Source organism: Pieris rapae, chromosome 4, assembly GCF_905147795.1.
Source record: "Pieris rapae chromosome 4, ilPieRapa1.1, whole genome shotgun sequence".
In the NCBI taxonomy this organism is placed as follows: Eukaryota; Metazoa; Arthropoda; class Insecta; order Lepidoptera; family Pieridae; genus Pieris; species Pieris rapae.
Genome location: NC_059512.1, coordinates 8,907,447 through 8,919,853, shown reverse-complemented (window position 1 = coordinate 8,919,853; position 12,407 = coordinate 8,907,447). Strand labels below are relative to the sequence as shown.

Below are 12,407 nucleotides of genomic sequence, written 5' to 3'. Positions count from 1 at the left end.
GATAACCCACATTTTTATATACAACGTTCACAGATTTTCTGTAGTGTATTTAGTATCAGCTTTGCAGCTTTGCCGGGGCGGGTCGCTAGTATACAATAAATGAATAACATAAATAGAAGTACTCAGACATTAGTATACCTAATGTAAGTAATTGTAAAATGCACAGGATTTTTTGAATAACAGAGCGCTATGATCGCCAACAAACTGTTATTCAGTTTTGCGATTTTTTGATGTTGTTGTGTTTGTCCATGTTTTTACTCCCCCATCTCTACAAACCATGGCGAATAGGCTGATAGTATCCCTCTTGCTGGGCCAATTTCCATCCTACATCATTTATGGCCGTTGGTGGTCGTGACTTTAGCGGCTGATCGCGTGGTTGGATTCTGAAAAGCCTACGCTCTTACCGTTTCCTGCTTTAGGCGAATGCTATTGGCGCCGTGAGGTTTCAGTGCGTACAGTAGCGAGTCCCATAGAACCCTTCACCGCAAGACATTCGTGCCGCGGGAGATACGATCTTTTAATTTTGCTCATCGTCATTTTTATATGTTTTAAATTTCACATTTCTATTATACTGTTTTAAAAAAAACACTAGAACATGAAATTTTCTCCTTACGGCAGTTAAGTTGCATGTACATATTTACTTTAGTTCTACATAATTAGAAGCGACAACAATATGTAAACAATCATCGCACACTAGAAGCCAATTTAAGCCCTTTAATTTTTTCCACACACATAAATTGTAATTTAACGTTTCTTCGAATAACGTCCAAATGATCGACTACACTTAGATAAGCCAGGTTAGTTTTTTTTCTCGTCCCTTGGGTATAATGCCGAAGCGAATCCCAAGGGCCCATTTTAAGGGCGTATGATGGCCTGAGGTGTTTTTAGTGGGTGTGGTCTCGCTACCCCTCTGAATAGCAGAGAATAGAGTGTAGAGTGTAGACGCAGCCCCACAGTCACCGCGTCAAAGTCGACCTTCTTGATGCGGGCCTGCATAAGTTCATTTTCACCTCCTCAACCCCCACTAGGTAATTTTATGTTAGTTATAAGCTAATATTCTAAACCGTATCAACTAACCAAGTAAGTTGTTACAGCTTCAAACTGTGTTTCATTTAATATATATCTGAACATATAAATACAACAACCGTAACCTAATTAAATCGATTCTATACTTTAAAAACTTTTACTGTATGATACTAATGTTTAAAGATGTTTTTGCATTAAGAGTTAATAACATTCTTATGTTCACAGAATAATAGAAGGTTTCTGATTACAATTATGTAATCTCAGTTCAGCTTAGCTCCGACTTCTACAGTAAGAGCAGTATTGACCTTGAGGCTGCATCGTGCTTGCCTTTCCTGATATGGTAGCTTCTAACCCCGACGGAGCCAATGAACTTTAATTTTCAATTTTATCACTGTACGATAAAAGAAAATATCAAGAGGAAAGCCAACCTTCTTCTCTTCTAGACAGAATAAGGATTCTTTAGGGTTTGCAAAAAAAGGCGATTCGAAATATTTTTTATTTACAAAATCAACAATAAATGCAGTCAAGAGTAAGAAACAATATTAAATAATACAACATAATCTCCGCTTATACGTAATCACTTATTTTTAATCTTAAATCTATTGTCATGCTTTGTACTTTTATTCTGCATATCGAAAATTAGATTTTTTATATATATTTTTTTTATAGACTATATGAAATTATATCTTCACTTCACCTCCGCAATACTGGTCTGAAAAAAATAGAAGAAAATAGTCAGAAAGGATTTTTTAGGAATTTGAATAACAATATACAAAATTATTTTTTTATTCAAGGCAAAGAGGCTCACTAGTTGTTAAGTTCCAACCGCCACAATGCCAATGCCAGATGGCTCGCAAGTGCGTTGCTGGCCTTTTTCACGCCGGAAAATAAAAAAATCTATGATCTCACTTTTTTGCTGTCCGATGTTTTTTAACGCCCAAACGCATGATTTGTCAATCCATTTTTGACCATCTGAGATAGACATCTTAAACCAAATATAGAAGTGTGCCAATAACCAATCGACGGATTTTAATAGCTATCTGTCGATACAAGCTATCTATCTATATCTATCTACCTTTGTATGAAAATGACTTATCTTTAGATTTTAATTAACATACACCAGTTTTTAAAATAATTAAAAAGCTATTTGATAACATATACATGTATATTTACGTACTTTTTTTGGAATCCAAATTTACTCAACAAAGTCGGCTGGTTATTTGGCACCGTCTTCTTCAAGCCGGGAACTCTGCAAGTCGGTTTCTTTGTCTGTCTGTTTGTTTGCGTACTCGTGTAGGAGAATTGACTTAACGGATTTGCTTCTTTTGGAGGAGATTCAATTAGTTGTATCTAAAAAAAAATCGTTTTCATAAATGAAATACAGTGTCAACTCTTTATAACGTCACTGAAGGTACTGTGCATTTTATGGCGCTATAGAGAGTTGTCGTTAAATGGAGAGTAAAAAAAACAGAATTTGAAAAAGAAAAAGTATATTTCAGACTAGTCTTAGTAGTTATGTACTCAAAAATCTTATTTGAACACTATTGCGTATAGTCTGTTATTTTTGTCTGATGTCTCTTGCTGCACCAGTAATTATGCTGTATTTTTTTACTTATTTTATTCATATCTAGCGATATTCAGGCATCTTGGTGATAAAGGATGTAATTTTCCAATAATTTAGCTGGTAAGGTAAGATACTTTTTATTACTCAATTGTTGTCGTTATTGATGATTGATGCTATGTAGAACTTCTACATAGCATCAATCTATCATTCAACAGTAGATAAAATAGAATAAATCAATCATTCTACAATAGAAGGTATCATTCTATGGCAGACAAGCTAAACTAACGAAAGTCAATTGATTTCGACGCTTTAGAGAGAGTTTCATTAAATCGAGTGATGTTATATGGCGTTTACACTGTATTATTATATTTTATAAATTCACGAAACCCTGAAAATAGCTGTCATTTCTTAAGAAATATCGATAAATACATCCGAAATAGAAAATACATATATTATGTCAAAGTCAAAATAACATTATTCATAAAGTTAAACAACTGCAAGTACGTCAGAAAAGTATTTAAATTAATTTTAAATTTACATTTACTACCAGTTCGCAAGTATAGGGCCTAGAGCGGACAAGAAGCACTGGCAAAATATAATTTAAACCCATTTGTCTTAAACTCCGAAAAAACAACATTTGTTTTAAATTAACTGGTGATGAATATCTATTTCACATATTAAATTGTGACCGGAAACAGAGGCCAAAAAAATGATTCAGTACTATAAAATAAACTTACCTGAGAGGTAGTGGGCATAAAATCCTCTGCATCAATCACAGAGTCCTGAGAATCTTGGACCAGCTTCCTAAAGGGATTCCTTGGACTTTGTAATATGGGACTAGTCTGAACTTTCACTGGAGAATTTTCCTTTTGCGAATTTTCCAATTGCTCGGAATCACCTAAGGCACTATCGTCACTATTGGAGGAAATCACTAAATCACTTTTCACACACACACTTTGAACACTATTTTCGTTCGAATGTTTGCCAGGGGAATGTTCACTGCTTTGATTTGAACCAGGGGAATCACTTTTAAAGAACTTGCTTTCGATTAGTTCGTCGTCCAGAAACGTCCTCGGGAACCGACTAAGTTTCTTCAAAACGGAATTATTTCCTAAAAGCCGTTTCTTAAACGATCTGTCTTTATTTTCTAATATCGGTGACGTGGACTTTATTTCTGTCAAAACTGTGTCATGTGTTTCAGTTACTTTTTGCTTTTTGTTCGCTGGTTCAATGCAATACATATTACTAAGAGTCTCTATAGATAGGCTGAAAAAGGTAAAACAAAAAAAAAATACCAATATTGTACATATCACTGAGAAAATGCGTATAACTCAAAAACCACTAGAACGATTTTAATGAAATTTGAACAGTTCCCTGAATTCAGTGCTTTCGTAACATGTACACAATCAAGTATAGTAAGTATCTAAGTATAGTATTGTCTTTTATTGACTTGCATGAGCTTGCATTGAGCTTTTTCACACTTAAAGAAAACACTTTTTTACCGAACGCCCCCTTGATTATAAAAAACTGGCTCTATTAAAAAAAAATCCAAAATTTTTACCTTTCATCTTGGTCTTGAGTTTCAGGTACAAACTTAGTGACTAAATTCACAACTTTCTTCCTAGGCCTTGTTACGTTTAAAATAGATTCCTTTTCCTTCCTCCAGGGACTGGTTTGGTTTAAAAACTTATGGAAACCTGGATTCCATATACTTGGATGAGGGGACATGGGTTGCTCTTTCCAGTTTGATGTTTTTATATCCCTCTGTAAATGCAATAATGGTTCAATTCAAATGTTAAAAAAAACTGTCTGCCTTTGTGTTGACCTCAGATTCCTGTCTGTATTATTATTTTTTTCCAATAGAACAGTATCAGAAAAAAAAAATTGTGTGTACACGCGTTAAGTTATAAATACTTTCTTTGGTGTAACAAGAAAAAAATCTATTTAAAAAGTTTTTTCTACAATAGTAGAAAAAACAACACTTATATTAGAAAAAAATATGTAATACATAGAAAATTTGATTATAACGCATTATCTAGCTCAATAAAGTTTATTTAAATAAAAAAAAACTGACTACAGCTAACTTCAGTGGACGCACCCTAAAAATTTACACTGATGTGCCTGACACCGGTTTCACCGTACGAGCGAACTGTTAATATGTAGTTTGATTATTGCACAGCCGGGCATCAAACCTCAGGGACGAGAGTCTCAGGCCAACACTACTCTCTACAATACTCACACTTGTATCACGATTGTCAGGGTCCCAATCGTCCATTTTCTTTAAGGTGAATGGATCAAGATTTCCTAAAGCCAATTGAAACGCCGTCTCAGGATCTAACAGTTCCCCCGCGTTAACACACAACGCTAATTCCACATCTGATGAATAGAAGAAGATAGATTGTACAATCAACATAAAATACATATATCAGAGAATACTTCGACTATCAGCAAATGTTCTGATCGAGTTAACTAAATTTTGCTCACTCCGGCTTTCTTAGTATAAACGTGATTATTTCCTATGTATGTACGTACCAAGGTTCATACATTTTGCTCCTTTAAAAATAAATAAATCAAAGGGGCTACAACCTCTTTTAGGTCTTGCCCTCAGATTTCTCAATTTCTGAAGAATCTGTTTTATGACCATTTTTAAATCTAAGTCTGTCAGACTTGTGTCAGGCACTGGTGGCTGATACTGGCCACCAGTGCCTGACACAAGTCGTCGAGTTTTTGGGCCTAAGATATGTCGGTTTCCTCACGATGGTTTCCTTATATTCCTTGAGGAATAGAAATAAATTAATATTCTACCTGCATCATCAGGATCTTCCAGTCGACACATGTTTCTCTCAATAGGATCGTACACATACTGATGACGGAAAGTGGCTTCCGCTTTGAGAAAGTTTTCTCTGTATTCATCGGTCACAACTAAATTCGAACGGTTGAAGAAACTCGGTAGTTTTCTTAACGCCTGTAATTAAATTTGACTAATGAGTAACAAATAGAGGATGGATAAAAATATTAGTTTTGATTAGGTATTTTCTTACGCTTACACAAATTCAGTCGTGTTTAACGATAAATATTAACATTAATTTGTATTGTAAAGATGTACACAAAGTATTAAAATCATTATTTATAAAAAAGAAAACCGGGTTTAATTTTATAAATATAAGTTTTATAATAAATATAAGTTTTATAATAAATTTTATTATTACTCAGGAGAAATTACTTACATTAGCGAAATTAGGATCCTGTGTGGCTGTCACAAATTGCCTGGCCTTGGCCAGACCGATCCCAGGCAACGATGAAAGGTAGTCACACCCAGACATAATACACATTTGTCTGAACTTGTCAAAGCTGTATTTCTCAATTGGACATTTCATAACTAACGGTAGCTTAGCTGTCTCTACTAGAGTACCCGTTCCATCTAAATCCATTTTAAATAATACCTGAAATTTTCATGTATTATTATTAATCATGCATGTTTCGGGTATCCGGTTTCAGCTCATGATGAAGATGACATTTTCCACCTCACCAAATAGGATGCCAGATTTTAACTTTATTAAGCAGTAATTACAATTCAGAGGTTTTCTTTAAAATATTAAGTTCTCATTTGTATAATGTTTATCAATGTCTGTATATTGTCTGTGAGTTTACTTTAATAACAAGGATATGTGTAGCTGTAATATTACTTATAAATAAATGCTAATAATATAATAAGTAAACATAACTTTTTTTACATTCAATATTTTGTACTCAACAATGAAAATAATAATTTTATACAGCTAAAATGAGTTGTATTTTTGAAAAATATAAAGAATAAAAAACAATTTTGCTTACTTTCACTACTGCAATAAATTGAAGACATATATACATAAGTTTTCATAAAATTAAACTATATATAGGCATGGTTAAGATAGTTTGGTATTTCATTGCAATGTGTATGAATAATATTTCAAGTATATCAGCATTTCGTTTGTCACAAAATTGCAGTTTTTATCAATTAACAATCAAAATTTTATTGTACTTACTTTAGTACAACCAAACAATATCAAATCGGAATCTTCAGTAATGACTAGTTGTGCAATATTCTTTATATTGAGGTAGGCCAATTGGGAATCTGCTTCATATGGAGCAACAATACAGTCAACATTACGTTTCCGACACTCCTTAATTAAACTTAAAGCCATTGCATGTGTTATATCAACGCTTCTACGTATGTAACTCCTAGCTTCGTCAATCTAAAACACCAGAGTAATATAGCAATAGTTTCCTAATATTATACAAAAACATACATAGCACACTTCTTCACAATTATTTTTTTTATAAGGTTACTTAGAAGAGAAAGCTGTATAGTGTTAGTTTGTATATACTGTTTAGTGTGTAAGAACCTATTCGTAAGAAAAACCTATTCATTATATTTGTTTCCATATTATGAATAAATAAATAAAATATTGTATATGAAAATAAACGAAAAATTGAAAAACAGTGTTAAATTTAATAGTAGTTAAATTTCCACTCTACTTTATTTGGACCTTGAACCATAGGACTTCTGTTATTCTGGTAAAGACAGTAAGGTTTTTTTCTACTTCACATAACAGCATCATGCATCTTAAGGCTATGAAAACATAACAAGTGTAAGTTGTAACATTATATATAACATCTAAGGTGGCATGAATAAAAATGGTATTTTATTTGAATCTTTCTACTACTAAAATATTTTAAAATTGTACCTTTCCTAAACTTAATAATTCTGCTGCCCTTTTCTTAGATATGTCTCTTGATCTGTAATTCAAAATTAATTTATTAATTACAAGGTAGAGTTAAAATATTTATAGAAGATAAATTAATATTGAAAAAAGTAAAAAATATATACCAAATTGAGCATACTGAAACCCTTAAGAAACTATGAAGTTGATGATACTCACTCTCTTCTCTTTAATTCTGTCATTGCTTTAGCTGGTAAATGTCGTCCATCAAAAACTAAAATTGGTTTTATGTTTTTTGATAGTAACATTGTCACATATTTTAAGCAGTAACGTATATGCCTGAAAATTTATAACGATTTTTACATTAACTGTAATTGTACTGGATTTGTATAAAGGATGTTTGGTAATTCAGTATTGTGGAAATGATAATAACATAAATTAATTACTTATATACTTACATATCTGTTTCTTCTCCACGTACTAATTTATCAGCGCAGGCAAAAGCCCCTTTATGGAGCCAACAATAACTATCGATAGCAACAGTAGATCCACTAAATTCACTAACATTTGACCTCCGGGAGGCCTTTTCAATAAAGGGAATCAACCCAGTAATACCCATTATATTTTTAGTATCAAAAATATGCTGGTGTCTGAATTAGAACCTATCCTTACCTAAATCGAACACTTAGCATATTTTCAAATATTCACCTTAAATATTGAGAAATGTTGTTTGTCGTTTATTTTACTAATTATCTTAGAATAGTAAGAATTAAACTACAAAATAATATAGTCATCATATACAAACACTAATAATCAAAATATTGTATTAAAATCTAAATACTGCTACTCGCGAATTCCCGCCACTAAAATTAAACGTCAATGTCACGAATTCGAAGTCACATTGACATCAAATTTTTGTTATTTAAAAAACTAATTAAAAATATACTTATATTTTAGGTTGAATTAATTATAATTAATTACCTGGAATTAATCATATTAATATATAAATATGATTTATTATCTCCTTTTGGCACATCTACTAGCTTGTTATTATATATATTTAACATATATTCTGAAAGTTTATCAATTATTACTGAAAATGAGGGTAGAACAAAAATATTCCCTCAGTTGCCGGCACGTTTTGACCTCTTAATTTTATCTCGATGTATAAAATTAGAGACTGGTTTTAGTGTATTCTTAAAAATAATTTAATACATGTTCGATATTACTTAAAATGCGAATAACTTCACGTGTTCTGTCGTCGGCCGCCGCGATAGCAATAACATGTGTTGTATCAGCTGCTGCATATTTTTACAAAAGCCGTAAATCAGAGGTTAATGAAGTAATGGTATTTTGTAAACTACAGTTTAATGCATACAATTACTTTGATAAACTGATAAGCTTCATTGAATCTGCAAAGAAAAGTGTAAACGTCTGCATGCCTGGTATCCACAACCCAGTAATTCAGGGGCGCCTGGTTGCACTGCTAAAGGAGAAAAATATCAATGTTCGAATGATTATCGACCGCACAGGATATAACGAGTCAACAGATTTCTTTATCCGAGAGCTTATCGAATGTGGTAAGTATGAACGTACTAAAATGGTAAAAGAAATGTATTATTTTGAGTTTATTACTGGATACCATCCATGTCTAAAATCAGAATATTTTTCCAGAGTTCAGGCACCTCACGTTCTAATCTTAGCGATTATAACGAATTGAACACAGCTTATCCGTAGCTGGATATATTCGGTAGATGGCAGAGCGGTTTTAGAGAAAGCCTTGTGGGGTGCCTTTCTCGAACCTAATTCACTGTTTTGCTGATAATTGTCATACATTTAAGATTTTTTCAAAATAATCAGTAGATTTAGTACTATGTATGAATTCGTTAACCTTGATAAATAATTAATGTAAATATTATCCGGAGTTTTTACTTTTTACGCTTTCATTATTGAAACTAACAAAACATGTCTATCATTTGATTACAGGTGCTGAAGTAAGATGTAATGCAACTGACCCAGCATATACAATGCAACACAAATTTTGCTTGGTCGATGATAGAATTCTTATGACGGGAACTCTGAATTGGGGTAATGACCGTTCCTTTGACAATTGGAACTATGTGTACATAACAACTAAATCACAACTTGTAGTACCAGTCAAAAAAGAGTTTTATCAAATGTGGGAAAAAACTAGTGATATTGAAAATTTTTATCAAACAACAACTACAACAGGCCATAATGAAATTGTAATGCCAGAATCTAGTGATTCTGAAATTCTTATGCCAGAATCTGGTGATTCTGAAATTGTAATGCTAAAATCTGACAATCGTGATATAGAAATGCCAGAATCCGGACACAGTGTTATTGGAATACCAAATGATACCAAGGCTAATAATAATATAGAAAGCCAAAGTATACCTCACATTGTTCTGGATACAAAGGCATTAGAAAAGCCATCAACACAAGAATTTGTCGCATTTGAGAATATGGTCCATTAAAGTTTAAATGTTAGAGACCAATCTAAATAAAATTTTGTAAAGGATAGATAGAAGGATAGAATACGAATAGAATATTAAAACATTTTCTATTATTTATGAAATGAAGACCTCATTCAATATATATATATTTTTTAAATAATAAACATGCCCTAAGTGATGCTATGTTAATGGTTGTATTTTACCTAATATGAAGTAATAATGATTTATATCAAAAATTTATTATTTAAAAAAGGCGTTTGCGTTTACCAATTATTATGTAACTTTTCTATATTACAATTTTACAATTTTTTTTAAGTAAAACTGCTTTTTTCTGTAAAAGTGTTTTCAATCTATTTTAACCTAAGTTATATTTCATTTTCATGATAATCTTTCTTTACTATTTATATAAACTGTTGTTTTTTTTATTTTAAAATGCATTGTAATAATAAACCAAATTGCTTTTTCATTCAAGTGTTTTATTTGTTTACATTTTAATTAACCTTAAAATATTAATAGTATTCATAAAAATAGACTTAATTTTAAAACTCATATAACTTATTCTCCACCTCTGATAGCTTTATATTTAGCAATTTCATTAGGAAATGTTTTAGAAAGTTCTGAAAGAAGATGACTTTTGAATCTTTTGTATGAATCAATTTTTCCCTTAACTTCTTCGTTTTTAGCTAATGCTTTATCAATGCAGTCTTTTGTGTAGAGTTGAGGATTACGTCCTTGATCAATGTAGCTGAAATAATAAGTTAATGTATTAAGTTGATTCTTTTAGCAGACTGGAGTTATTCTTTCTATTATACAATAGTAATTATTGTATTTCTAAATTAAACTGAGAATCTTCCAATAATAATCAGAAACAGTGTTGCTTAAATAAACTTTATAGAAAACAATATTAATATAATGCTATGATATATAAAAAAACATGTATGTTGTTTAATTTCAGGAATTGATACTTACTCAAAGACTTCAGTTGGTACATGAATGTCATGTACTTGAGATTTTAATTTGTCCACTTCTTGTAGACCCGTGACCAAAGATTGGCTATAATATTTATAAAACGCATAAAAAAAGCTGGACTTATACAGTATAAAACTACCATCTAATAGACAAGAGTTTTAATAGGTTTAAGATACGTGCAATTTATTAGTTATTATAGCAGACAAAATATACTAAATACTTACATCTTCTGGTTCAAGACACTTTGTCCCTGTGGCTGAAAATCACTGACAATAATACGTATTTGTCTCACATTTTCTATGAACATTTCTAATTGCGTTTCGAGCTTTTCCAAAGGTGAAGACATTGTTATTTTTGAGTATAATATATACTATTTGTGCTACTTCTTAAGATGAAAGAATATTTGGTACAATTTCTTTAATATTTGTTTTCTTTCTACAAAGTATGCTAATGCCAAAAACGAAATTGTTTACTGTTAATGTCAGACAGCAGACTTTGACTATTAAATTGTATGAACATTGAACTTCATTCCGTCGTTGGCCGTTGCGGGTTGATGTGTATATGTCACCGTAAGATTGTAAACATCGTTATATTACAATCTATCTAGTAAGATTGTAAACTATCGATAGATTGTGAACCGTATCATTAAGATTGCAATTTAACGCATCATTTTTCGCTATATTGTAATCTACCGAAGTGAAACCGTTAAATTACAATCTGTCCCGCGTCAAATTGTCAACTGTCTGCAAGTTCTTCCTGATTGGTCGGTCTCATTTCATTTAGAAATGAAATAGACGTGTCACTTAAATAAAATAAATTTATTATTTATTAGGAAATCAGAAGTCCTGACATATGTTAGAAACAAATTGTAACGAAATATTTATTCTACAAACACAAATTGTAATTAAAAATTTCAAAAAAATCAACAATTATTATGTCTTTAAGCACTAATTATAAAAAAAGAAATAACAAACAAAATATATTACGTGTGGCCGGGGTGGCGGGGGCACATACCGTTCAACCAATCAGAGCGCGAGTTGCATTCCGTCCTACGCCGGTTCACAATTTGACCGCTTCCCATCGATAGATTACAATCAAGCGAAAAATGATGCGTTAAATTGCCATCATAATGATACGTTTCACAATCTATCGATAGTTTACAATCTTACTGGATAGATTGTAATATAACGATGTTTACAATCTTACGGTGACATATACACGTGTTTCCGATTTCATTATTTAGTATTTTCTATTTTTCTCGTAGTTTAATAAATATAAGCTGACTTATCTAATTAGTGGTGGTTAATTAATAACATTAACTAATAACGTAAGTTATTTTTATTTATTTGTTATATTTTTGGTAGTCTATAATGGAGAAACGCCGTCCAGACCCCCCTAATACTCCAGATAGGGTCTATCCTCAGGAGGAGTCAATGGATTCATCCCGCTCACTGTTTCATGTCGGGTATCGGTGGTAAAAGATACTATATAATATAGGTACTAAAAGATACTATCTAGTTTTAGTAAACAATTTTTTTGATCTTGGAATTATTCCTGACTCATGGAACAGATAAATCGTCATTGCCCTTCTAAAACCTAGCAAAGACCCATCAGATTTCTCTTCATACAGACCTATTGCTTTGTCTTCTACCCTTTTAAAAATTATCG

At 31.8% G+C, this 12,407-nt stretch overlaps 3 protein-coding genes across 3 annotated transcripts; 1 reads left to right on the top strand and 2 right to left on the bottom strand.

The window, feature by feature from the left end:
* Positions 1-1,506: 1,506 nt before the first annotated feature.
* LOC111003095 (exonuclease 1) lies at positions 1,507-8,144 on the bottom strand. Its single transcript, XM_022273459.2, has 11 exons — positions 7,752-8,144; positions 7,513-7,632; positions 7,318-7,369; positions 6,616-6,825; positions 5,818-6,033; positions 5,396-5,555; positions 4,830-4,966; positions 4,152-4,354; positions 3,328-3,856; positions 2,204-2,376; positions 1,507-1,738 (listed from the first exon to the last, which is right to left on the bottom strand). The coding sequence occupies exons 1-11, from the start codon at positions 7,910-7,912 to the stop codon at positions 1,720-1,722; spliced, it is 1,980 nt and encodes a 659-aa protein (XP_022129151.2). The 5' UTR covers positions 7,913-8,144; the 3' UTR covers positions 1,507-1,719.
* A 251-nt stretch (positions 8,145-8,395) lies between these two features.
* On the top strand, positions 8,396-10,222 carry LOC111003055 (mitochondrial cardiolipin hydrolase). Its single transcript, XM_022273409.2, has 2 exons — positions 8,396-8,873; positions 9,280-10,222. The coding sequence occupies exons 1-2, from the start codon at positions 8,528-8,530 to the stop codon at positions 9,789-9,791; spliced, it is 858 nt and encodes a 285-aa protein (XP_022129101.2). The 5' UTR covers positions 8,396-8,527; the 3' UTR covers positions 9,792-10,222.
* A 23-nt stretch (positions 10,223-10,245) lies between these two features.
* Positions 10,246-11,235, bottom strand: LOC111003046 (mediator of RNA polymerase II transcription subunit 10). The gene is made up of 3 exons (XM_022273399.2): positions 10,964-11,235; positions 10,740-10,823; positions 10,246-10,515 (listed from the first exon to the last, which is right to left on the bottom strand). The coding sequence occupies exons 1-3, from the start codon at positions 11,083-11,085 to the stop codon at positions 10,326-10,328; spliced, it is 396 nt and encodes a 131-aa protein (XP_022129091.1). The 5' UTR covers positions 11,086-11,235; the 3' UTR covers positions 10,246-10,325.
* Between the last annotated feature and the right edge of the window lie 1,172 nt (positions 11,236-12,407).